The sequence below is a fragment of the Natator depressus genome, chromosome 2 (genome assembly GCF_965152275.1).
Source record: "Natator depressus isolate rNatDep1 chromosome 2, rNatDep2.hap1, whole genome shotgun sequence".
Lineage (NCBI taxonomy): Eukaryota > Metazoa > Chordata > Testudines > Cheloniidae > Natator > Natator depressus.
This window is the reverse complement of record NC_134235.1, coordinates 31431659-31457315: the sequence shown is the minus strand read 5'-3', so window position 1 is coordinate 31457315 and position 25657 is coordinate 31431659. Positions and strand designations below refer to the sequence as shown.

At 42.5% G+C, this 25657-nt stretch overlaps 1 protein-coding gene across 2 annotated transcripts in view; it reads left to right on the top strand.

Annotated features, from left to right (window-relative positions):
* The first annotated feature begins 881 nt into the window (after nt 1-881).
* EBAG9 (estrogen receptor binding site associated antigen 9) overlaps nt 882-25657 on the top strand; it is a 40955-nt gene continuing 16179 nt past the window's right edge. The window contains exons 1-2 of one of the 2 annotated variants that reach the window (XM_074943930.1): nt 882-1022; nt 16769-16866. In XM_074943930.1, the coding sequence (XP_074800031.1) occupies nt 16784-16866 (83 nt within the window). In that variant the 5' untranslated portion in view covers nt 882-1022; nt 16769-16783. Of the gene's footprint in view, nt 1023-1129; nt 1347-16768; nt 16867-25657 lie in introns of those variants that run through there. The other variant, XM_074943929.1, reaches the window with a different exon arrangement.

Below are 25657 nucleotides of genomic sequence, written 5' to 3'. Positions count from 1 at the left end.
TTGAGAACCACTGCACTAGACTATTGTGCCCTATGACAGTGTCTTTGATTGAACACAAGACAGAGTCACTTTGCTGAACATCTGTTTTGTTGAACTGTGTTTTAATACCCTAGATCAGAGAAAAGATATTTGTGACTTGCACAAGTATATGGGATGGATCTGAGATCCGTGAGTGTGACAGCAGCAAGCTCTAATGCTGAAGGAGGTTAACTCCTATTAAAAGGCATGTACCGCAGAAATGTAGGTTTCTGATTAGCATAGTTTTTAGTGACCTCATATTTATTCCTAACTATTGATGGGAAACGGTTAGCAGACAGCATGGGAACATGCCTCGATTTTCATGTACGTTTACACACCTCGCTCTCTCTCCGACTTACAAACGTAAAGAAGAGTCAGAATTACACCCCAAGCCCAAGCTGTACAATTCCCAGAGCGGGGTCCGCTACCCCGCTATAATTGCCTGACACTGGTCCGGGCAGTTTCCTCCAACAAGAGGGCAACGAGCTGCTCCGGGCCCAGCACACCCCGGATGCGCTCACAGGCGGGAGCTGCGCGCCCCGCACTGGCACAGTTCACAGGGGACAACTCGGCTCCGCGCGGCCGGTGGCGGCCAAGCCCGGCGCGGGCGGCGGCGGGAAGCCGGGGGGCCCCGCCCGGGGGCACAAGAGCGAACTGGGCTGGCCGAGCCCGAGCGGCCTGCCGCAGTCACGGCGCCGGCCAGCGCGACGCTAAGGCCCCTGGGTCCCTCCCCTGGACACGCCCTGGGAGAGCAGCCAAGCGCGCGCGCGCTACCCCCCACCAGCCCCGTCAATGTAGCAGCCAGCGCGCGATCAAGCGGCTGCTCCGTGACACGCCTGCAGCCCGCGCCGGCTGGCTCCGCTCCCAGCCTGCCTCTGAGGCGCAGCAGGGGCGGGTCCAAGCTCGACCCGCCCCTCTGCCTCCCCACGTGAGGCGCCCATGGCGGTGGCTCGCGCCTGCCGTCCCCTGGCGGTGCGCGTCAGGCAGCTCGCGAGCTGCCCAGGGTGAGTCAGGGCCTCAGGCCAGGGGTCCTCCAATTCCTCCTCCTGCCCCGCCCCTTCGCCGCGCCGTGTCCCCGCCTTCCGCCGGCGCTGGTGGGGGGAGGCTGGGAAAGGGGCGTGGTCGGAAGGGGCGGGACAGTCGCTGAGGTGACAGGAGGCCGAGGTGGCGGGCACGGGGGGCCATGGCAGCGGCGCAAGATCGCGCGCCTAGCTTTGAATGAGGGGCTCTCGCGCTTGGCGAGGGAAGCGGCTCTGGGTGCGGCGGCGCGCGACGCCCTCGGCTCGAGCTGCCTGGCGCCCTCCGGAGCCCCCTCCCCTTCTGGGCAGGTGAGTTAGAGAGCGCGCTGCGCGCGCAGCCCCCCGGTTCCGTGACCGTCGCTCACCCGCTGTCTCGGGCTCTTCTTCCGGGTCTGGTGGCCGGGGCGCAAGGCTCGCGTGCCCCGTTCAGCCCCTAGGCCTGTCTCTTCCGGGCGGGAGGGGGGTTGCTGGTCCCTTACTAGCCCCTCCCCTTAACGGCTGCTGCCCTTAGGCAGCTCGATGTAGCGGTGAACGTGCCATCTGTTGGTCTGGGGGCAGCAGGGCTGGAGCTCCCCCCCCCCCCCGAAACACCTGCTCAGCATCGCTAGTGCCAGCCTGGCACAGCCCGGGGAGCAGGCTGGACCCCTGTGCCAAGCACAGCCCGTGGACTAGTGGCTGTGCTTCAGTCCGTGGCCCATTGCAGGGCTCCAACTGGCGTGGCCAGGGGTCTTGTTCCGAGGGACAAGGGAGCATGTGATCTCGAGGTGTTTAGTTGCCACCACCGTTTGTTATTATTGAGTGTCCTTATTTCTGCCTGTTGTGCTTTGTTCCGGTCTCCTTTCCTGTGCCACCGCAAACTCTGGCATCAGTTGTTGTATAGTGAATGTTGACTTGTAAACTGCAGTGATGATGAGGGTGCAGACTACACCCCAGTTAAATAAAGGGGAATCGGAGGGACCACCCCTCTTGCAGCTTTTGTTTCAGGCTGTCTCTTTGCTGATTTAGGAAGACAGCCATTCTTCCGTGTACAGTCATTTCCTGTTTCACAGGTTTCCTTCACAACCATGTCAATGAGAGAACTTAATACATGTATTGGTTTAAAGAAGGCTTTGATTCTGGAGGGTCTGGATACTGGCCAAGAAGCTCAAAAGATACAATCTGGCTTCTGGGTCAGGTGTTTGATACTATATTTCTGTAGAACAATAGAAATGTAGGGCTGGAAGGGATCTCGAGAGGTCATTTAGTCCAAACCCCCTATGCTGAGGCATGACCAAAGGTAGACCGTCCCTGATGGGTATTTGTCCAAACAATGCACAGAAACCTTCAGTGCTTTGAATTCCACAACTTCCCTTGGAAGCCTATTCCAGTGCTTAAATATGCTTACAGTTAGAAAGATTTTCCTAATATATAACCCAAATCTCCCTTGTTCCAGATTAAGCTAATTACTTTTTGTCCTACCTTCAGTGGACATGGAAAACAATTGATCACCATCCTCTTTGTAAGAGTCTTCAAATATGTTAAGGGCTATCTGTTTCACCCCTCAGTCTTTTTTTCCCCTCAACGCTAAACATGACCCATTTTTTTAACCTTGCCTTATTGTTTGTGCTGCTCTCCTCTGGACTCTCTCCAGTTTGTCCACAACTTTCTTAAAGTGTGGTGCCCAATGCTGGACACAGTACTCCAACTGAGGCCTTACCAACACTGAACAGAGTTGAATAATTACCTCCCATGTCTTACATACTGCACTCCTGTTAATACACCTCCAGAATATTAACCTTTTTTGCAACTACATCATGTTGTTGACTTGTGTTAGATTTGTGATCCACTATAACCACCAGAACCTTTTCTGCCTGGTCAGTTATTTCCCCTCTTGTATTTCAGCAGCTGATTTTTAAATCCCTAATTATAGTACTTTGCACTTTTCTTTGTTGAATTTCATCTTGTTGATTACAGCCCAATTATCCAGTTTAATCAGACCATTTTGAATTCTGATCCTGTCCTCCAAAGTGCTTGAAACTCAGTTTACTGTCATCTGCAAATTTTATAAGCATTCTCTCCACTCCATATTCAAGTCATTGAAAATATTGAATAGTACCAGACCCAGGACTAACCCCTTCGATATCGCACTAGATACATCCTCCCAGTTTGACAGCAAACATTGATAACTACTTTTTGAATATGATCTTCTGACCAGTTGTGCACCTACCTTAGTAATTTCATCTAACATAAGAATGATCCATCTAGCCCAGTGTCCTGTCTTGCAACAATGGACAATGGCAGATACTTCAGAGGGAATGAACAGAACAGGGCAATTATTGAGTGATCTGTCCCCGGTCATCCAGTCTCAACATCTGGCTTAGGGACACCCAGAGCATGGGGTTCTGTCTGTGACCATCTTGACTGTTGATGGACGTATCCTCCAAGAACTTATCTAATTCTTTTTTGAACCAAGTTATACTTTTGTCCTTTATAGCATCACCTAGCAATAAGTTCAACAGGTTGACTGTGTGTTGTGTGAAGAAGTACTTCCTTTTTTGTTTTAAACCTGTTGTCTATTAATTTCATTGGGTGATCCCAGGTTCTTGTGTTTTGTTTAGCCAATGTCATGTAGGATAGTGTGAAAATCAAGATAAATCATGTCTACTGCTTCCCCTATTATCCTCTAGGTGCTTACAAAATGTCTATTTAATAACTTGTTCCAGTATTATGCAGGTATCAAAGTTACACTGACTGATCAATAATTCCACAGGTCCTCTTTGTTTCCCCCTTTGATAGGTGCCATTCTCCAGTCCTCCGGGACTTCACCTGTTCTCCATGAGTTCTCAATTGCCTCAGCTAGTTCTTTAAGTACCCTAAGCTTAATTTTGTCAGCCCCTGTCATCTTGAATACATCTAACTTGTCTTGGAACAGTTTACCAAGGGTTGTGGTGGAGTATTCATCACTGATAATTTTTAAACCAAGATTGGAGACTTCTCTAAAATATATGCTCTAGCAATTATTTTGGGGAAGTTCTATGGCCTGTATTATACAGAAGGTCAGATTAGATGATCACAATGGTCCCTTCCTGCCATGGAATCTGTTAATCTAAATAATCTTTAATATGTTCTTTCCCAATTATGACTTGTGTTCCTTTACCCTTGTTGTTAATATTAATATTAATGTTAAAATTGTGTTCAGTATCAGGTCATCGTTAATCTTTTTGGTGAAGAGGGAAGCAAAATAGGAATTAAACATCTCTGCCTTTTTAGTGTCATCCATGATAAGATCTCCTTTCCTGCTAAGTAATGGACTTTCACTTTCTTTCTTTTTTCTCTTAATCCTAATGCATTCATATCACCTCTTCTTGTTGCCTTTCATGTCCCTGGATAGATGTAATTCATTTTATGCCTTAGCCTTTCTGATTTTGTGCTTACATTCTTGTGCTATTCATTTGTAGTCACTCCTAGCAATTTGTCCATGTTTCCAATTTTTGTAGGGCTCCTTTTTGATTTTCAGGTCATTAAAGAGCCCTCGGTGCAGCCATATTAGTCTCGTTCTATTTTTCCTTTGCATTGGGATAGTGCGCTGTTGTGCCTTTTTATATTGTCTCTCTGAGAAACTGCTAGCTCTCCTGAACTTCTTTTTCCAATGGGATCTTACATACAAGTTGTTAAACTTAGATTTTTTTTTTAAAGTCCACTGTTGCTCTCAGTCCTTCCTTTCTTTAGAATCATGAAGTCTTTCATTTCATGATCACTTTCACCCAAGTTTCCTTCAATCCTCAGATCTTCAATCAATTCCTTCTCATTAGAATTAAGTCTAAAATAGTGTCTCGTTACTTCCTCCACCGTCTGAAACAAAAAGTTGTTCCCAATCTATTCCAAGAATTTATTGAAGATTTTGTTCTACCATATTATTTTTCCAACAGATGTCTGGGTAGCCGAAGTCCCCCATTACTACCAGGTCTTGTGTTGTGGATATTTCTGATATTTGTTTTAGAAATTCCTCATCCACCTCCTCTTCCTGATTTGGAGTTCTATAGTGGACTCCCACCATGATGGTTTTCCCCCTTCTGGCTTCACCCAGAGACTTTCGACTGGTCTGCTTTTCACCTTCTTGTGGGCCTCAGAATAAGTGAATGGATTATTGATGTATAATGCAGCAGCTCCTCCATGTTTTTTCCCTTTCTGTCCTTTCTGACAAGCTATACCCCTCTAAATCAATATTCCCATCATGAAGCTGTGCCATTGTTGTGAAGAATGATAGACCTATATAGGATGCTGTTGCGGTTGTAGACTGGTATTTAATGTGGCTCTGATATGTTGTTAATAATAATACTTAGAAATTATATGGTATTTTCTATCCAAAAATGTCCATGTGCTTAAAAATAGTAATACATTTATACTGCCAGACTCTTAAAAAAAAGAATCTAAGGTATTAGTCACCATCGATCATGATTGATTGGTCAATCCCGGAGACTCTCCAAGTCGATCGCAATCTCCGGCTGCAGCAGGGCTGCCTGCCACTAAGGCAGGCTCCCTGCCTGCCCCAGCCCCACACCGCTCCTGGAAGCAGCCAGCATGCTCCTACGGGAGGGAGAAGGGGAGGGCGGGGTCTGCACATGCTGCTCCCACCTGCAAGCACCACCCCTGCAGCTTCCATTGGCCAGGAACAGGGAGCTGAGGCCAATGGGCACTGTGGAGGTGGTGCCTGCAGAGAGGGACAGCATGTGGAGTCATGTGCCCCCCCCCCCCCCAAAAGGGCCGCAGGGGCACGTTGGCCCCTTCTGAGAGCAGTGTGGCCATGTGCTGCACTACTGGCTGCCAGGGTGGGGGAGTGGCTCAGCTCGTGATGGGGAGCAGGTGCCTGAGTGGCAGGCCGGGGGGGAGCCCCGCTGCGCCACCGACCAGGAACTAGCCGAGGTAAGTGCCCCCTGGCGGGAGCCCGCACCCCAGCCCTGAGCCTCCTTCCAGAGCCAGCACCCCATACCTCGTCCTGTACCCCAATCCCCTGTCCCAGCTCAAAGCCCCCTCCAGAGCCCACACCCCACACTCCCTCCTGCACCCCAACATTTTGCCCCAGCCCGGAACCCCCTCCTACACCAAACTTCCTCCCAGAGCCCGCACCCCCTCCCGAACCCCAACCCTCTGCCCCAGCCCAGTGAAAGTGAGTGAGGTTGGGGGACAGCGAGGGGGGGGGGAATGGAGTGGGTGGGGCTTTGGGGAAGGGGTGGGGTAGATCCTGGGTTGCCCTTAAATTCAAAAAGTTATCTTGGGCATAAAAAGGTTGGAGACCACTGATCTAAGGTAACTACTACTATTTTTAGATGTTTCAATGACTTATCACTTATTTATTTTTAAAAAGATTTTTGTCTTCTAGATAGTCAATAGAAGTAGCAATGTACAAGATAGCAGTTCCTGTCCTAGAGTGTTTACAATGTTCAACAATCAAAAATAGCAGGCAGAAGTGATGTTGTGACACTTCGAGACACTTTCATCCAGATCAGAAAGGGGTTGTGTTACTACCTCCTCTGTAATCCTGGGTGGTTCTGTCCTGGGTAGCTTTAGCTCAAAGTCCTAGCACCAGCAGCATGATCACAGCACAATGGGCTCACCGTGCTGTCTATCAGCCTGGTTATTCCTTGCCGAGTGAAACCAACAGCCGTTCCAATCCCAAGTCTCCCCTACAGTGTCCAGTCCTTCTCACTGGACTCTCACAGAAGTTATCAAGTTCATTCTCCAAAGAGACAGAATATATGCCACCCTGTTAGTTTGGCTGGAGATCCACACTTCAGCTTAATACACCACAGTGAGATGGCTTTGTAATAATAATAATAATAATATAATAAAAAAATAACAAAACACTGGTTTAAGTGATTTCAAGTAAGAGTGTGAGATAGGAAAAGTTATAAATAAAACAAACCACATTTTTTCTAGTGACTAAAACTTAATTCTAGAAAGTTACGATCTTTGCCTAAGCAGTTTCCTTACTTACTTCAAGTTATCAGCATCCTTAGTCCTCCAGACCAAGGGGCTCATCTTTCATAGGCGTGAAGGGTGCTTGCTGTCCCCTCAGTGGTAGATACCAAAATGGCCTTTTGCCTTGGGTTATGTCTCCCCAAGTACATTGTCCCTGTTTCACAAGGCATCCTGTGGGTGCAGTCTCCATCACCTATCTGAGTTTAAGGGGTCACCTTTCGCCACTTGCTCACGTGATGGTTTTGATTACGTTGCCTTTAAACATGCTTTTCATTGTCTTTGGTGTCAGTTTCCTTAACTTACATTGGAGACACAGTCAGGCCTGTGAAACAACATTCCTTTGTCTAGGACAGGCTGTGCATAGGCACTGGCTGCCAAACACATTTTAGGAACATATTTCCAGCACACATCTGTGATTCTTTATACACCACCTGTACATACATCACACAGTAATAATGACTAGTGTGTTACCAGTTTGCATAAGACACCTAATACTACACCTTTTAGCCCTGGTTACACTGGGGGGGGGCGGGAATCAATCTAAATTATGCAACTTCAGCTACGTGAATAACGTAGCGGAAGTCGACGTACTTAGATCGACTTACTGTGGTGTCTGCACTGTGATGAGTCGACTGCTGCCGCTCCCCCATCGACTCTGCCTGTGCCTCTCGCGGCGCTGGAGTACAGGAGTTGATGGGAGAACGCTCAGGGATTGATTTATCGTGTCTAACTAGATGTGAAAGATCGACCCCACTGGATCAATCACTGGCCGCCGATGTGGTGGGTACTGAAGACATACCCTTAGATGCAGATTATGGCAACAGCAAGTTGAGGCAACAAGAGTGAGACCGTATGAGAATTCTGGTAAAGTGGGCCCTCTGCCAGTTGGCATTGAAGGGCTTCCTGGGTAGCAGAAGTATTTTTCTTTATTTTCCAGATGGGGAAATTGAGACTGAGAATTTGAGTGAGTAGTCCAATGTGATTCTGACAGAATTTGGTCTGTGGAGTCCAAGGGTAGTAAAATGGATTGCGGGCCAAATCTGGGCCAACAGATGCTTTTGAACGGATCCTGAAATCTTTTTATTTGCTTTTTTTTTTTTTTTTAAATTATTTTCTCTGAATCTGTCTGAATCTGGACCTTGACTATACCTTGACCAAGAAATTTGGACATTGACAAAAAAATAATTGACTATACCTGCTTGAGTCCAAGTCCTGTGCCCAAAGACAGGGGTGGCTAACTTCTGAAGAGCCGCAAGTTAATAAGCGACTCCTTGTATAGGCCCCAACTCCGGGGCTGGAGCGACAGGCGCCAACTCTCTAATGTGCGGGGGGGGGGGGGGGCTGCTCACTGCTCAACCTCTGGCTGTGCCACAGGCCCTGCCCCCACTCCACCCCTTCCTGCCCCCTCCCCTGAGCCTGCAGTGCCCTTGCTCCTCCCCCCTCCCACGCGAGTCTCCTGCATGCCACAAAACAGCTGATCGGGAGGAGAGGGAGGGAGCGGGAGCAGGAGGCGCTGAACGGTGGGGCTGCTGGTGGGTGGGAAGCACTGGGAGGGGAAGGAGGGAGGCTGATGGAGGAGCTGCTGACGTATTACTGTGGCTCTTTGGCAATGTACATTGGTAAATTCTGGCTCCTTCTCAGGCTCGGGTTGGCCACCCCTGCCCAAAGAGTTTCCTGTGAGTATTGCAAAGTAAGTTACATCTACATATAATTATTCCTGGGGGAATTCTGCACCAAAAAATTAAAACTTATGTGCACAATGTTTTAAAATTCTGCATATTTTATTTGTCAAAATAACACATATAATCACACCAGTTTAAATTATTTTTGGTCATTTGTTTTAAAATACCCTGTCAGAAAGTATGTCGGTAACAATACAGACAATAAAAAGATTCAGGAAAAGTTTTTTGACAAATAGATTCCTTACTAGGCATATTAATACAGAACTCTGAGTGATAAGTGCTTGTTTTGGGCAGTCACATTGTCAGTATGTGGTAATTCCTGTCCTATCAGGTGACTTCCTTTAATTAACCAGCTATGTATTACAGCAGCTAAGTGGCTACAATAGGGCCGACAAATATAGTAAACTGAGAGAAATTCGGCTTGGAAAATTTACTTGCATCTGTTAGCCAGGATGAAAAGTAAGTGCGATGTCATGACTCCCAAGCCAAGTAAAGAAACAGTTTTGACCAATTTTTGTACTGTATTTACTTCTGTCAGTGAACTTTCTACTTAATGGTTGTTTATTAGATGTGCTCTTCCACTGCTATCATACCCATCTTTCTGTTCCTGGCTCCATTTCTCTCCTTTCCTGTACAGATCAGAATATATCTTTTCCTGTTCTGTCTTTGTCTTTTTTCTTTCTTAATTTTGCCTTTTGCTCTCATATTTATGTAATATATCTACAGTGTGTTCTCCATTCTTCCTTCAACTTATTCATTCAATACTATATTAGTCCTTTTTGGGGACTTAAATACTAGGGACACTCCTCCCCAAACACCCACTTAACATCCAGAGGACTAAACCTACTAGCCCAGCAGCTTCCAAAGTGTCTGTCTTTAGAGAGCTGGCTGATCATATACTGCTGACTCTTGTTTCCAGCTAATAACTTGCAGTAAAAGAAGCCTAATACATCAAATATTTCCTAATACTACTTTGCTATGTAAGCAATTGATGTAGTTACATCACTCTGCTATTTGATCACCAGTGGTGGAGAGGTATCCCTAGTGATCATGAAGGTAGAAAGGTGATATATAAGATAATCTGTTGAGATGTGGACCACACCGTGAAAATGTCCAGAATATATGGGAGCCAATGTCCAGATGAGAGCTATTATTTGTATTACAACAATATTTAAAGGCCCCAATTAAAATTGGGGCTTTAAGGTGCTAAGTGCCGAACATACACATAGTAAAAAACCAGTCGCTTTCCCCAAAAATTTCTAATCTAAATAGACAAGACAAAGAGTGGGGAAATAGTATCCCGGTTTTACAGATGAGGAACCAAGGCACAGAGATTAAGTGGCTTGCCCAAGGTTACACAAGAAAATTGACAAATATGGGAACTAAACCCAGACCTCTTGAGTCCCAGTCCAGTGCTCTAACCATAAGATCAATTTTCTTCACTCTTTCAACTGCTACTGGGCGATGTTAAGATACGAGGATTCCTCCTACCATGGTGCTGTCCCATCATATTGCTCTATTTCTGTACCAATGCCTGTCTAGAAGGTGTCTGATAAACTCAAAATCTCTCCCCCTCTTGCTGGAAAGGAGAAGGAGCATTTTCTAACTCCCCTAATATGCCTGATATTATATAAAAACTAAGTTTGCATTCAAGGCAGGAAAAATCAAAGTTAATAGGTTTCAGAGTGGTAGCTGCGTTAGTCTGTATCAAGTACTCCTCGTTCTTTTTATCAGAGTTAATGTTGCTTGTGCATATGAATCAATAGAACAGTTTCAGAAGGGAAGAATTTCCATTGTTACGCTGCAAGCGAATGCATCAAACAAGTCGTTGAAAGAAAATTCTATAAATAACCCATGGCTTTTAATACCTGCTGTTTTTCCATCTACACAAACTGATTGGCAAGTAGCCTCCCCGCGAAGAGCAAGTGAGCAAGCATTTCCCTGTTATGTGCTCCTGTAGCCTGACTGTACCTGAATGGGATGCCTGACTCAAGTACTAGCTCTTACTAATCAAATACAACCCAGGAGTCAGCTTTGTTGTACAAAAATGTGTTCCAGTCCGTGGTGATATTGAGGGACTTTTTTGAAATAATCTAATTGGCAGTGTAAAGTCACTGTCAGAAATAACATTTTAATGTTTCTTATCATGTTAGCCGTCACTTTCCTGCAGTAATAATAGTTAACTATCAGTAGTTTCTGTTGCTAGAGAACTGGTTTGGCTCATACAGCTGCTGAGGGAATGGGGGTTATTGTAACTAGGAATGGTGATTGGAATGAATGGGTAAAAGAGGAAAACAAAAGAATATTAAGGTCTTCAGTTTTCAGTGGCTCATTTGGAATATGATCAGTTCTGACATAACTGTTGTCTTTGTGTCATGGCAGTGCTCTCAGCCTCTCCTTTCAAGCAGGAAGTGATGTAAAGGTTGCGTATGGTATACAAAAAAGCCCCCACTACAATTTTAGAATGTGAACATTACACTTTTGGGGAAGGAAGTAGAACAAACAAATTGGGGGTTGTCAAGGGAGAGAATAGCTAGTAATGTCCTCCAAACAGTTAAAATTATAATGAGGTATTTCAACATGGCAATGACATGACTAGAGGATGTACTACACAGGGTGGCCTTTTGAGTGGCTATCATTGAGCAAGGATATTAAAGGGGCCTCAAAGCCCAGATTTAATATCTCTATGACTCCAAAACAGCTCAGTAAAAGAAGAGAGGTTGTTTTACTAGTCAGATTTCCCAATCCCTTCTAAACTGTGCTTTTTTTTTTTTTTTTTTTTTTTTTTTTTGGGAGGCTGGAGGGGACCTAAATAGAGCACTATAATGTACCTTAGAGCACTATAATGTAATGTGATGGTGCGGTGTTGTATGTGCATGCCAATTCTACCCTCCACACATGGTGGTAATATTGAGGAGGAGTTAAAAGCAAAAAAAAAAATTCTAATCTGCAGAAATATCTGATTTTTAGTAATAAAAATCCAATGACATTAACTAAAGCTAAGCCTTTTAAGCAATGGCTGCACCTAGTGCATCATGTGTCCTAAGGATTGGTGGAAATACCTGAAATTCTCTGTTATGACAATTTCGGGAGGCTGGACCACCAGAGCTGCTTCAGTATGTTTCTGATGCTGAGTACTTCCTACCAACTGGCCAATAGACGGTAAATGTCAGTTGGAGCCTGTCAGTAAGATGGAAGACAAAGTATCTCTGTTTGGGCATTAGTGGGCATTAGTTCTTCACTGTTGGGATTTCAGGTAGAGGGTGGTTTCTAATTCTGTCATGAAACTAACAACTTCTTACATTTTACAGTTTTTTTTCAACACTGATTTATTATGAAGTTTATCGCTATATTCTATTTTCTGCCTTACCTCACTCAATAAAGCTATTTCTGTCATCCCTGTTACTTTGCCTCTTATTCTTTCTCAATCATAACTTTTCCTCAACCACCACCACCCTATGTCTACTGTTCATGAGTCATCCTGCCTTGGGGGGCAGGTGGTTCTTCTTCTTCAACCATTGGGGTCTGCTCCTCAACTCCTGTTACCAGTATAGCATACTGGTTCTTGATCTCGATGGACAGGGGACCCAAGGTGGCAAGCAGACAGTCTCCTCCCCACAGAGCAGGGTTTTTCCTCCTCTGGCTCTGCTGTATTCACATGTAGTTGGCTAGCATCCTCCATCCCAGACATCTCCATGTGCATCCTGCCAGTGAAGTCCTCATGCTCCTTTAACCTATGCAGACAAGCCATCTCTTATATGCTTATTAAGAGGAAATCCACAAATGGACACCTCTTATGCCAAGTGGTTCCCTGACCTGGCTTTCTTTGGCAGGGACATGGAAGCGACTTTCCCAGCAAGTCAGGACCAGGGCCTGGATAGAAGCTTCCTGAGTCAGGATACCTCTGTCTGGCAGGCCCTCACCTGTACAGGCAGAGGAAGATGATGTGCCATTTTCCTTCTGTTGAGGGTTCTTCCATGTTGAGTACCTGCAAGTTGACTGATCCTAATTGTAAAAGGCCCATTAAAGTGAAACTTAAACAGAAGAAGAAACTGAACTATAATCCTGAGTTTTTCTTCCTTGTTTACTAGCTATTACAGTTGAAGATCTAAATTTCAACCCCAGATGTGTGTGTTTGGAAGAGATCACAGTTGATTGCATAAAAAAATGGAAAATTGTTTAAGGAAAATCACAAAAGACAGGACACTTGCATTGAGGGTGGTGTTAATTTTTAAAAGATCTGCCCACCCAGCTCACCTTCAGTCATGTGGTTTTTAACACGCATTGGAGTGGGTAGGCCAGAAAATCGTAATAGGCTGTATGCTAAGAAAGCTCCGTTTGCTGGAAGCTGGTAATGGGCGACAGGGGATGATTACCTGTTCTGTTCATTCTCTCTGAAGCACCTGGCATTGGCCACCGTCGGAAGACGGGATACTTGGCTGGGTGGACCCTTGGTCTTACCCAGTATGGCCGTTCTTCTATAATGGTGTATTGGTAAGTAGGGCAAATACAGTAGAATGGTGGACATAACTAGTTAGTAGACGAATTGCAAGCTTTTAATTGTGGACCATGTGCGTACTGTTTTCTGTTTTGAGGAGTTGTTATGCTTCCAAAGCAAATGATATCGTATGTGTTTGTGCTTTATTTCACAAGATCTTTATGGCATTTTTCAATGTGGTCTGAGTTGTTTTTTTTTCTTCAGAAAAATATATCTTGGGGGGATCGAGGGGAATACTCATATACCCAGGGTTGTAGTGGCTCCTTCCAATCCAAATTCTGCAACTCATGAAAAGAGATTTGTCAGGATCAATTTGGTGTACTCCATCTAGAGGTTTTGGAGAGACTTACATTAGTACTAAAATAGGATCATAAAACTGGAAGGGACTTCGAGAGGTCCTCTAGTCCAATCCCCTGCACTTAAGGCAGGACTAAGTATTATCTAGACCATTCCTGACAGGTGTTTGTCCAACCTGCTCTTAAAAATCCCCAATAATTGAGATTCCACCACCTACCTAGGCAATTTATTCCAGTGCTTAACCACTCTGACAGTTAGGAAGTTTTCCTAATATGCAACCTAAACCGCCGTTACTTCAATTTAAGCCCATTGTTTTTTGTCCTGTCCTCACAGGTTAAGAAGAACATTTTTTCTCCCTCCGCCCTGTAACAACCTTTTATGTACTTGAAAACTGTTATCATATCCCCTCTCAGTCTTCTCTTCTCCAGACTAAACAAACCCATTTGTTTCAGTCTTCCCTCCTAGGTCATGGTTTCTAGACCTTTAATCATTTTTTGTTGCTCTTCTCTGGACTTTCTCCAGTTTGTCCACATCTTTCCTGAAATGTGGCATCCAGAACTGGACTCACTACTCCAGTCGAGGCCTAATCAGCATGGAGTAGAGCGGAATAATTACTTCCTGTGTCTTGCTTACAGTAGTCCTGCTAATACATCCCAGAATGATATTTGCTTTTTTTGGCAACAGCGTTACACTATTGACTCATATTTAGTTTATGATCTACTATGACTCCCAGATCCCTTTCTGCAGTACTCCTTCCTAGGCAGTCATTTCCCATTTTTAATGCGTGCAACTGATTGTTCCTTCCTAAGTGGAGTCCTTATTGTCCTTATTGAATTTCATCCTATTTACTTCAGACCATGTCTCCTGTTTTGTCCAGATCATTTTGAATTTTAATCCTATCCCCCAAAGCACTTGCAACCCCTCCCAGCTTGGTATAGTCTGCAAACTTTGTAAGGGTACTCTCTATGCCATTATCTAAATCATTGATGAAGATATTGAACAGAACCGGACCCAGAACCGATCCCTGCGGGACCCCACTCATTATGCCCTTCTAGCAGGACTGTGAACCACTGATAACTACTCTTTGGGAACGATTTTCCAACCAGTTATGCATCCACTTTATAGTAGCTCCATATAGGTTGTATTTCGCTAGTTTGTTTATGAGAAGGTCATGCGAGACAGTATCAAAAGCCTTACTAAAGTCAAGAGACATCACATCTACTGCTTCCCCCCCATCCACAAGGCTTGTTATCCTGTCAAAGAAAGCTATCAGGTTGGTTTGTCAGGATTTGTTCTTGACAAATCCATGCTGATTGTTATTTATCACCTTATTATCTTCTAGGTGTTTGCAAATTGATTGTTTAATTATTTGCTCCATTATCTTTCTGGGTACAGAAGTTAAGCTGACTGGTCTGTAATTCTCTGGGTTGTCCTTATTTCCCTTTTTATAGATGGGCACTATATTTTCCTTTTTCCAGTCTTCTGGAATGTTTCCCGTCTTCCATGACTTTTCAAAGATAATTGCTAACGGCTCAGATATCTCAGTCAGCTCCTTGAGTATTCTAGGATGCATTTCATCAAGCCCTGGTGATTTGAAGACATCTAACTTGTCTAAGTAATTTTTGACTTGTTCTTTCCCTATTTTAGACTCTGATCCTATCTCATTTTCACTGGTATTCACTGTGTTAGATGTCCAATCGCCACGAACCTTCTTGGTGAAAACCGAAATAAAGTCGTCATTAAGCACCTCTGCCATTTCCACATTTTCTGTTACTCAATGAGGTGGGAAACTCAGTAACGGGCCTACTCTGTCCTTGGTCTTCCTCTTCTTGCTTCTAATGTATTTGTAGAATGTTTTCTTGTTTCCTTTTATGTCCCTAGCTAGTTTGATCTCATTTTGTACCTTGGCTTTTCTAATTTTGTGTCTACATATTTTTGTTGTTCATCCTTTGTAATTTGACCGAGTTTCCACTTTTTTGTAGGACTCTTTTTTTGAGTTTTGGATCACTGAAGATGTCCTGTTTTAAGCCAGGGTGGTCTCTTGCCATACTTCCTGTCTTTCCTACGCGGTGGGATGGTTTGCTCTTGTGCCCTTAATAATGTCTCTTTGAAAAACTGCCAACTGTCTTCAATTGTTTTTACCCTTAGATTTGCTTCCCATGGGATTTTACCTGCCAATTCCCTGAGTTGGCTAAAGTCTGCCTTCTTGAAATCCATTATCTTTATTGTGCTGTTCTCCCTCCTACCATTCCTTAGGATCATGAACTCTACCATTTCATGATCACTTTCACCCAAGTTGCCTTCCACTTTAAAATTCTCAACCAGTTCTTCCGTATTTGTTAAAATCAAATCTAGAACAGCCTTCCCCCCGCCCCCAGTAGCTTTCTCCACCTTCTGAAATAAAAAAATTGTCTCCAATACATTCCAAGTACTTTTTGGATAATCTGTGCCCTGCTGTGTTATTTTCCCAGCAGATGTCTGGGTAGTTGAAGTCCCCCATCACTACCAAGTTCTGTGCTTTTGATGATTTAGTTATTTAAAAAAAGCCTCATCCACCTCTCTGAGATGGGATGGTTTCGGAGATATTTTAAACTGTTTTAGCCAATGCCAGGGTTCTAGCCCAGTTAAGTGACTTGGTTACAGCACAATCCTGTCCACAATACATATTTTGACAGCGTAATTACCAGAGGGACATCCATGTCTGTAGTGTAAATAGGTGGTCTGTTAGGATTATTCTTTCTTATGATGGTAGAGTCAATTGCTCCAAGTGGCATCATGCTCCCCAAGGGCCAACTTCTGTGATTAGGGTTCCTATTGAAGTTCACAGGAACTGTGTGAGCAACCAATTACATGTTTTGGCTGCAGCTACCTGTTTGAATAATAATCATATCTAAAATAGACTGGTTATATAGAATTATATTACAGTTATTTTTATACTGACAGGAAACTGACAGATACGTTCTCTCATATTTATGTGATGGTATTCTTACTTTTTTTTTTGTTTGCTTGAGTACCCCGGGCCCCACCTTTTTCCCCCGATAATATATTTGAAGAACTTGTTATATGACTACTACAATGTCAATAAAATGTCATAATGGATGACAAATAGTACGTACATAATGTGTATTGTGCCTTGACTCTCTCCTCACTGGTGTAACTCCGTTCACTTCAGTGGAGTTACTCTTGATTTACTCATGGGTAACTGAGAAGTTAATCAGGCCTAAAAGCTATGTAAAGATATTATGCATTTGGGGTATTTTTATTTTAATGTTTATTTTAATTTATTTATTTTACAGGCAAAGTTTCTCGCCATGGCCATCACACAGTTCCGGCTTTTTAAAATTTGTACTTGCCTGGCAGCAGTGTTGTCCTTCATTAAGAGGCTAATATGCAGGTAAATAACATGTTTCATGTATTAAACTGCCTAGTCTTCTTTTGTTTAAATTACAAGTTGTTTCTAATCTTTCCTCCTCGCTTTACTCATTTGCATAGTTCTTAACTGCAGAACAAAGCCTAGTTGAATGATAGTTAAACTGTACTCAAACCGTTCATCTTGATGTTCATTTGACATTCAAAATTATGTAGTGCTGTAATGTGAGTAATTGCACTAAGTTCTACAGCTGTGTGTATACCGTATGGTTTATAAAACAACAATACGGCTGTGTCTTATGCCTATTTTTAACTTTTTTTTTAAAGCATGTTTTGAAAGTTGCTTCCTAAAAACATATCTGAAAAATCTGTTCTCTGAATTTCTGGAAGAAAAATCCCACTTTTTTTTAGCTGAAAACCTCCTTAGAGCAAAGCGTACACTTACCAGCTCTCAGGGGTTTTTAAAATTGCAATATCAAGTCCACAGTTGTTTGTCACTTGCTTTCCATTATAGACTCAATTGTGACCCTTCCACTTTTGTTTGCCAAAACCAAACCAGTCTATCTGAAGCTCCTCAAATGGCCTTCTGCCCATTTAGGGCTTTTTTAAAACTTGGGGGTAAACTGTACAGGTCTGTAAGAGATGAGACTAAAAACCAGTTAGAATTTAGTTTAAGAAAATTGTAAAATGTTGTTTCTTTGTGAAATGTCGTATCTGAAAAAGTACTGGTTTAGATACTTAAAATTTGGCTTCTAGTGTCCTCATGACACCTAGGTTTTCTGGCTGTCTCATTGTTAACAGTTCAGGGAAAACCTCTGCTTAATATGAATTTGCAGTCAAGAAAGTAAAGAAAACGTTAGGATGCCTCAGCACTGGGATGGAAAGTGTGGGGGAGAAAAACTCAGTAGAATCATAGAATATTAGGGTTGATAGAGACCTCAGGAGGTCATCTCGTCCAACCCCCTGCTCAAAGCAGGACCAACCCCAACTAAATCATCCCAGCCAGGGCTTTGTCAAGCCTGACCTTAAAAACCTCAAAGGATGGAGATTCCACCGCCTCCCTAGGTAACCCAGTCCAGTGCTTCACCACCCTCCTAGTGAAATAGTGTTTCCTAATATCTAACGTAGACCTCCCCCACTGCAACTTGAGACCATTGCTCCTTGTTCTGTCATCTGCCACCACTGAGAACAGCTGAGCTCCATCCTCTTTGGAATGCCCCTTTAGGTAGTTGAAGGCTGCTATCAAATCCCCCTTACTCTTTTTTAAAGACACTAGGTATGTCCCTTCTTGGAATAGTTTTCATATCTGGTCACTGCAGCTAAAAAGAAATATAGAGAAAAGTATGTGGGGCGGGGTATCAAAGATTGATGACAAAAATGACAAAGTATGGAAAAAAATTTTAATATAAAAGAGATTGAAAAGACAGGGGCTGTGCTTTAGAGAGGAAGTAAATAAGGGGGGACAGGATAAACATATACAAAAGAACAAATGGTATAGAGAAGGTAGATCAGACATTTCTTTTTACCTTTTCTCCTAATACAAGAATGAGAGTCATTCAGTTGAATTGATAGAGATCAAATTTAAAATTGATAAAAGGAAACACTTTTTCACACGACACAGAATTAGCCTTTGGAACTCATTCCTACCCTACTTCATTGAGACCAACGGTTAAGCAGAGTTCAAAAAAGGATTGGACATATGTATGACTAATGAGAACATCCAGAGTTATTTTGGGAAGGAAATAAAAAATAAAGAAAACCAGGAGAAAAGCGAGAAACCCTCATGCTTCAAGGCATGAGCCAACATCTGACAACAGGGTAAGGAAGAAACTGTCTCTGAGCATTGTCTAAGGGTTTCTTGCACCTATTTCTGAAATAGGTGATGCTTGTCACTGTTGGAGACAGGATAGTAGTCCAGCTAGAGCAATGATTATTTTCCTATATCTTTTGGAGCAGGGCCTTTTAAAGTTTGGAAAAGGTTTAGAGCAGTTTGCAAATTTAAACTTCAAGGAAAGTAAAGAAATCAGTCTTTTTTTTTTTTTAAAAGAAATAAACTTATGATGTTTTACAAGCACGCTATGTTCACAAACCTCATAGGGTTCCTGGCTAGGTTTCATGCAGACCTTTAGCTGTGCAGGAGCAGAGTGAGGCAATGAAGCCAAAAGTCTCTGGTTCTATAGTTTATAATCTCTGGTGTCTTTCTCTCAACATGCTGGGTTTATAGCAAAACCAGAGAGCCACTAGGATTGGGGTTCCTGCAAAGTTTATAAAACTCCTGAAATGGCTAAATACTTGCCTAGAAATGTTTTGTGGATTCTGCAGGAATAGAGCTTCTGATGAAATTTCCATTTTCTCCCTGATCGAAGTGGTTACCTTCTGGGGAAAGACTTCTGTAATCCCTCCGCTCACTTCTGCTATGCATGAATTCATATAAGCTTACTCCTCTATACATAGGTTTCAGAGTAGCAGCCGTGTTAGTATCCGCAAAAAGAAAAGGAGTACTTGTGGCACCTTGGAGACTAACAAATTTATTTGAGCATAAGCTTTCATGAGCTACAGCTCACTTCATTGGATGCATTCAGTGAAAAATGCAGTGGGGAGATTTATATACATAGAGAACATGAAACAATGGGTGTTACCGTACACACTGTAAGGAGAGTGATCAGGTAAGGTGAGCTATTACCAGCAGGAGAGTGGGGGCGGGGGTGGAGATAATCAAGGTGGACCATTTCCAGCAGTTGACAAGAACATCTGAGGAACAGTGGGGGGGGAGGGCAGGGGGGAATAAACATTATTTAACCCAGATTAGTAGGAGGCTGATATATATATTCCTTAATTTGTATGTGAAGATATGATATATATGATTTTAAAAAAAATCAGTACAAGGTCAATTTAAAATGGTGTTTGGGGGGGAAAAAAATCCTAAAACAAAACAAATAACTCTATACAAGTTCTAGTACGAAAATGTCCAGGCCAAAGCTTTTTGGGAAATCCTCAACTCAAAATCTAGTCAGTTTAAAAAAGAGCTTGTTTAATGTTAAGTATTTTTCTCACTCCTTTTGCTGTGTGAGTCACATAAAAAGGGAAATTAACTAAACAAAAATGCTTTCACATGCACATGTCAGCATAGAGGAAAAAATAGAGAAAAACATCTTTTAATTTCTTTATTTATAGTAAGATTAGGAGCTACCTGTAGCAATAGTAGGTGCAATACTTTCAGAGAGAAGTTTGATTTTTCAAGGCCCTGATCCTGAAAACATATGCTTAACTTCACTCGTATTGTAGTGAAATTGATTGGACTACTCATATGTTTAAAGTTAAGCGTTTGTTTGTTTGTAGGATTGAGGCCTAAATTGACAGTGTCCTTTTAAGATACTTAAGGATGTAAATAGATATGTAGTTATTTTAAAACAGTATAATGTGCATTAGTTTTTTTGTGGTTTTTTTTAAATTGAGTTGGAACACTGCCTGATGATACTCTTTAAATAAAAACACCTAAATATCAGAAAGTCTGGAAGTGCTCAGTCAAGTTCCAGCCTTTATTCTAGTTTCCTGACTTTCAAAAGCTTGATTTAAAAAAAAAAAAAATTGTTTGTAACTGTGACATTGAAATTGATCAATATCTATTCACAATCTTATCTCTATTGGGTTGTTGGGGTTTTGTTTTGTTTTTGTTTCTTAATCATTATTGTGGGTGAAACCCCTGTTGCTTTCTTCATCAGTTCCTGTGCATTGATCTTCACCATTGGGTTGGATTATTTTTTCCAATAGACTGTGAAAGCTACCACAGCCGTAAATCTGGGTTTTCCCAGATCATAGACACCCAACTGCTGTGAATGGTAGGGAGCAACTACATGTACAAGTTCTAGTAAACACATTTTAAATGCTAAGGCCTTGATTCTGCAAAGAGAAACATGTGCGTGGACCCCTGCATCTATGCAGAGTCCCTTTGAAGTTGGTGGGGCTCTGCATGGGGACAGGAGTCCATCCCATTCAGTTGTCTTTGCAGTATTGAGGCCTAACATAGTTAGTTTTTACTGAGAATCAGTGTATTTTGTGGGATTTTTGTTTGTGTTCCATAAGCCAAGCTTAATTATATACATCAGGAGAAGTCAATTATTTTTGTCAAGGTCCAGACTCCAGAGAAAATAATACAAAAATGATGATGATGATAATAAGTAAATAAAAGATTTGGTCTGCCTGTTGACTACCCCTGATATACAGTGCTAGATTCACCACTCACCATTCATCCAAACTATTATTCCATACACTGATGATCATAGAGAGGGCCAAAGCATTTAAAGAAACTCTCCGCTTCTTTAAAGTTTGAATGGTTGAAGAGGTACTGGCACAATTAAGGATGGATTGGTAATACTGATAAGTCAAGAGTCCAGTGCTCTGGATTTTGTCAGTCCCTTTAGTACTGTGTTGCTACTTGAGATTAGGTGTAGGTGGAAGCACGTTTTAAATGTTCTCTTCCTTCGCTGCATCCTATTTTCTCAGCAGGAGTGAGTGTTGTAATCCAGGAGTGACATTTCAATCGGAAAAACCCTCAGGATTTGTGCTGAGCCTGCGGGCCTTGTGGAAATTCAATGCACACAAGCAGGAAAATGGGGATGCACTTCCATCACTTACAAGTATGTCTAGAAGGGCTTTTAAATTAGATTGTAGTGATGTTTGGTGCCTACTAAACAGGGAAGCTCCAGGCAAGACTTCAGATTTTTCTTTCAAATGCAGACTTATTCCCCCAAAATAAAAAGCTTGTGGAACTGGAGAAAAAAATTGATCTTTTGCAAATATGTGGGAGCTTGTATGTCTCATGGAGTTGCTCTTTGACCTTAACTGTAAAGTCTGAGAGCTCAAAACTTCTTCCAATGCTGTGTTAATACTTATGTTTAAAAGGGTACTACCAACTTGAATTTTTTTTTTTTGAACTGGACTAACTTAAACAAATTCACTTTTCTCATAGAGGGTTTTTCAAGTAGAGTGCTTAAGAGGAAATTATAAGGGATCTTTCTGCTTTCTTGCTGTGTCCACAAGGGTCTTTTGGGCAGACTGAAGAACAACAGTATTAACCATATTTGGGCCCACCCCGACACCCTTTTCTCTTCTCGCTGTTCGTACATCAGATGCTGTCTCTTCAGTTTCGAGCCTGCTCCTGTTATTAGTAAATACTCTCCTGCAGAGCCTAGAAAAAGGTACACATGTGAACTCTTCAGATCAGGACATCAGTAATGCAAATGACTATCAACAAAATAGTGGAACTGATTACAATCATAATGCTGTCACATTCATAAAGTAAACACATTGCAGAAAAATAGAGAAATATATTTTGTAGTCTTCCTATTATAGTAATTTCAGGAGGATGTGTACCAATAATAGACACAATGTTTTTGTATTGAAATGTAACTTTTCAAGCTGGTGGTGTCCCATTTTAATGCACTACAATGGGAACTGACAGCACACATTTCTTCTGAAATTTTGCCTGTGTACTCTCTGCATATAAAGGATAGAAACAGAAACTTTGAGCGTGTAGCACTCAATCTAGCAACAAATAGTTTCCTTGGCTGTAAGCCTTTTAGTTGTCTTACTGTTCGCTAATATGTCCTCTGTATTGGCTGCAGAATGCTAAATTTAATCAGTTTATGGTCATTGCTACAAACATTGGATTCTCAGTCTGTGTCCAGTTCGCCTGTCATGTATTCTAATGAGGGTCTTAAACTGATATGTGGATTCACTGAGCAATGCTCATTTAGTCCTTTGGTCTCTTTCCCCAACTATTTATCCATCCGGCACTAGAAAAGAATTTCTAAAGGAGCAATGGCCTGAAGCGCTCAGGCTCTATATGGCTGACTTCAGAAACTGATCTCTCAACCAGAAAAGGGAAGAAAAGACTGTATAGCTCAAAGATATTCTCCATGTCATCCCATGTTGTACTGTCAATGTAAGGAAAATTCAGACCTATAATTCTTCACTGGTGTGCAAATCTGAGGGCTTGTTTGTATTTCAGTGTAGTGCATGATAAGTTGGGATGTGAATCTACCGCATGCCAATCTGCTTCACACTAAGGGGCCATCTGGATGCTCCTGCCATGCACTAGAACAGTGGTTCTCAACCAGGGGTCTGTGTACCCCTGGGGGTACTCAGAGGTCTTCCAAGGGGTACATCAACTCATCTAGATATTTGCCTAGTTCTACAACAGGCTACATAAAAAGCACTAACAAAGTCAGTACAAACTAAAATTTCATAGCCAATTTATTTGTTTATATTGCTCTGTATACTGTACACTGTAAGTACAATATTTATATTCCAATTGATTTATTTTATAATTATGGTAAAATGAGACAGTAAGAAGTTTTTCAGCAACAGTGTGCTGTAACACTTTTTTGTATTTTTATGTCTGATTTTGTAAGTATTTAAGTAAGTATTTAAGTGAGGTGAAACTTGGGGGTACACAAGACAAATCAGATTCTTGAAAGGGGTGCAGTAGTCTGGAAAGGTTGAGAGCCACTGCATTAGAAGTTTCAAACAGCAGTAGATCAGAGCACACTATGGAACTTCTAGTGTGTGGCAGCAGGGTCCACCTGGCCAGTTAGTGCACATCAGCTGCTGTGCTGTAGATTTACATCCCAGTTGGCTGTGTGCTAAATCGCCATATAGACAATCTAAGCAGAGTTAGATGACACTGTTGAAAAAACTGGAACTCTGTCTAAACTGTAACTTCCACTGGTGAAACTACAGCTGTGGTAATATCCTAGTGTAGGCAAGACCTATCGTTAGATTATACTGTGAAGGATTTTGCTGTTGGAAGATATGAGGTTCATACACGTCTGACAAGTTCAGTCATTTTATTTAAAAAAAAAACCAAAAAACCCAAAACCAACAAACCCTCCCAATAATATTGTATCAGCCACAATATATTTGTTCTAACTTGATTTATTGGCGTTCTTAAAGAGAGAGTTACGCAAGGCAGGCATTTGAAATGTTAGTTTCCTGCTTGGTTCTTGTACGGCACTAGTTCCTGTGAAATAGAGGCCCATTGGTGGTTCACTACTCTGTGTCAGCAACTCTGGTCAGACCTGACGTACTCACTATGTTTCACACTTGGTGTTGTGATATTTATTTAAGGTGACATGTAATATGTCACTTGAAATCTAATAACACACTGGTCATTAATATCACTGTGAAATGTTTGTAACAGCACTATAAGTGAAATTATGGATACTCTCTGATATTACATCCTGGAGACTGTGAACAGACAAAGGAGACAAAATAGGTTTTTTCTATATGGGATCGGGAGAGAAAATGTGGCAGATGCCCTGCCCAGGAAAGAGGGTTCTGACCTGCTTCCTATGGGTCAGCCTGTGGCTAACCCTCCTGCAGTTTTGTAAGGGGGGAGGTGTGACCCTATGAGAACCTCAGATCCAGATGGCAAGGGATTTCCTGGTATGCAGCAGTGAGTTTCAGCTGACTTGACCAGCCCAGTGTACCCCAACTCACTGTTATAATCTGTATCTAAAATGGGTCATGTAAAGTATCATATATGAACTGGTGACAAAGATCATTGTGAACACTATATGAGGAATTATGGATACTCACTAATATTATGCTTTAAAGTCTGACCAAACAAAGGGAGAGAAACTGTTTTTCCCCAGATGGGAGAGAAGGCAGCTATCTGTCTTCTATGTAAATTAAGGAGGGTGGAATGAAAACAATGGACACACCATTTAAATAGAAATCAGCAGGGGGATGGGAAGAACAGGATGAGATCTTCATGCTTCGTGGAACAGGGTCAATGAATTTTGAGAGAGATAAGCAGAGACAGAAAGCCGTTTTGGCATCTTTCACCTAGGAAGCCCAGGGAAACCAGCACCTTGTACTTTTGTGGAAGTTCCTGACTAAGAGAGAGCCCTGGCTGGAAGGAGGAAACATTGGTAAGAAATCTACCTTGAACAAAGGCTGTAGCTTGTTGAGTTAGATCTTAGCCACTAGAAAGTGTGTGTTACTTCTATTTACTTGTACTTGAACTCACATAATATAACTTTTGCGTAAATAAACTTGTTCTACTTTTAATCTAAACCATTCCAGTTCTGTGATTGTTAATGCCAGTTAAAATAAGCTGCGCTTTGTCTCTATAAAGGGAAAACAAACCTTTTTTACTTCTGTGTGTTCCAGGAGAGGACTGGACACTTCAGGGCTGATGGTTTTGGGGAAAATCAGGACTGGGGGCGCGTTGGGGTCGTCCTGCAAGTAGTAACCCAGGCTGATGCAGACCATGGTAGGGCTCTTGTGTTATAGGTGGGCTGCTGGGGGCAGTTTGCTGATCTAGGACTGCACAACACACAGACCTCAAGGAACTGCATGCTTGTCTGCTAGCTGTTGGTATCCGGGCAGTGAGCCACAGCAACCGAGCACATAAGGCATCCAGGGTTACAGGGCAGGTGCTGACACAACCTCTCAATGGTTTGGTGTGAACCATAAATGGTCAGTTTTTCATTCTGTCTTCTAAGGAAATTTCCTGGCGTGATGGATAAAACTGCAACACTCAAAATGGTCCTACATGTTGAATAGCAGCTGTGAATCTTATATAATCCTGTCCTACCTGTCCCTCACATTAGAAATCTAGTAGTATTCTCTGTTTTATTAAGTGGTCACATTACAGGGAAACTGTTAGCTCAAAATATAAATTTGTAAAATTCAAACCTTTTTATAAAACCTAAAAGCTACAAAAGTGTTTCCAAGGAATTTAAAAAAAAATTCTAAGGGAAAAGTTGTCTTTGAACTAACATAGCCTGCAGTGTTCACAACCCAAACAT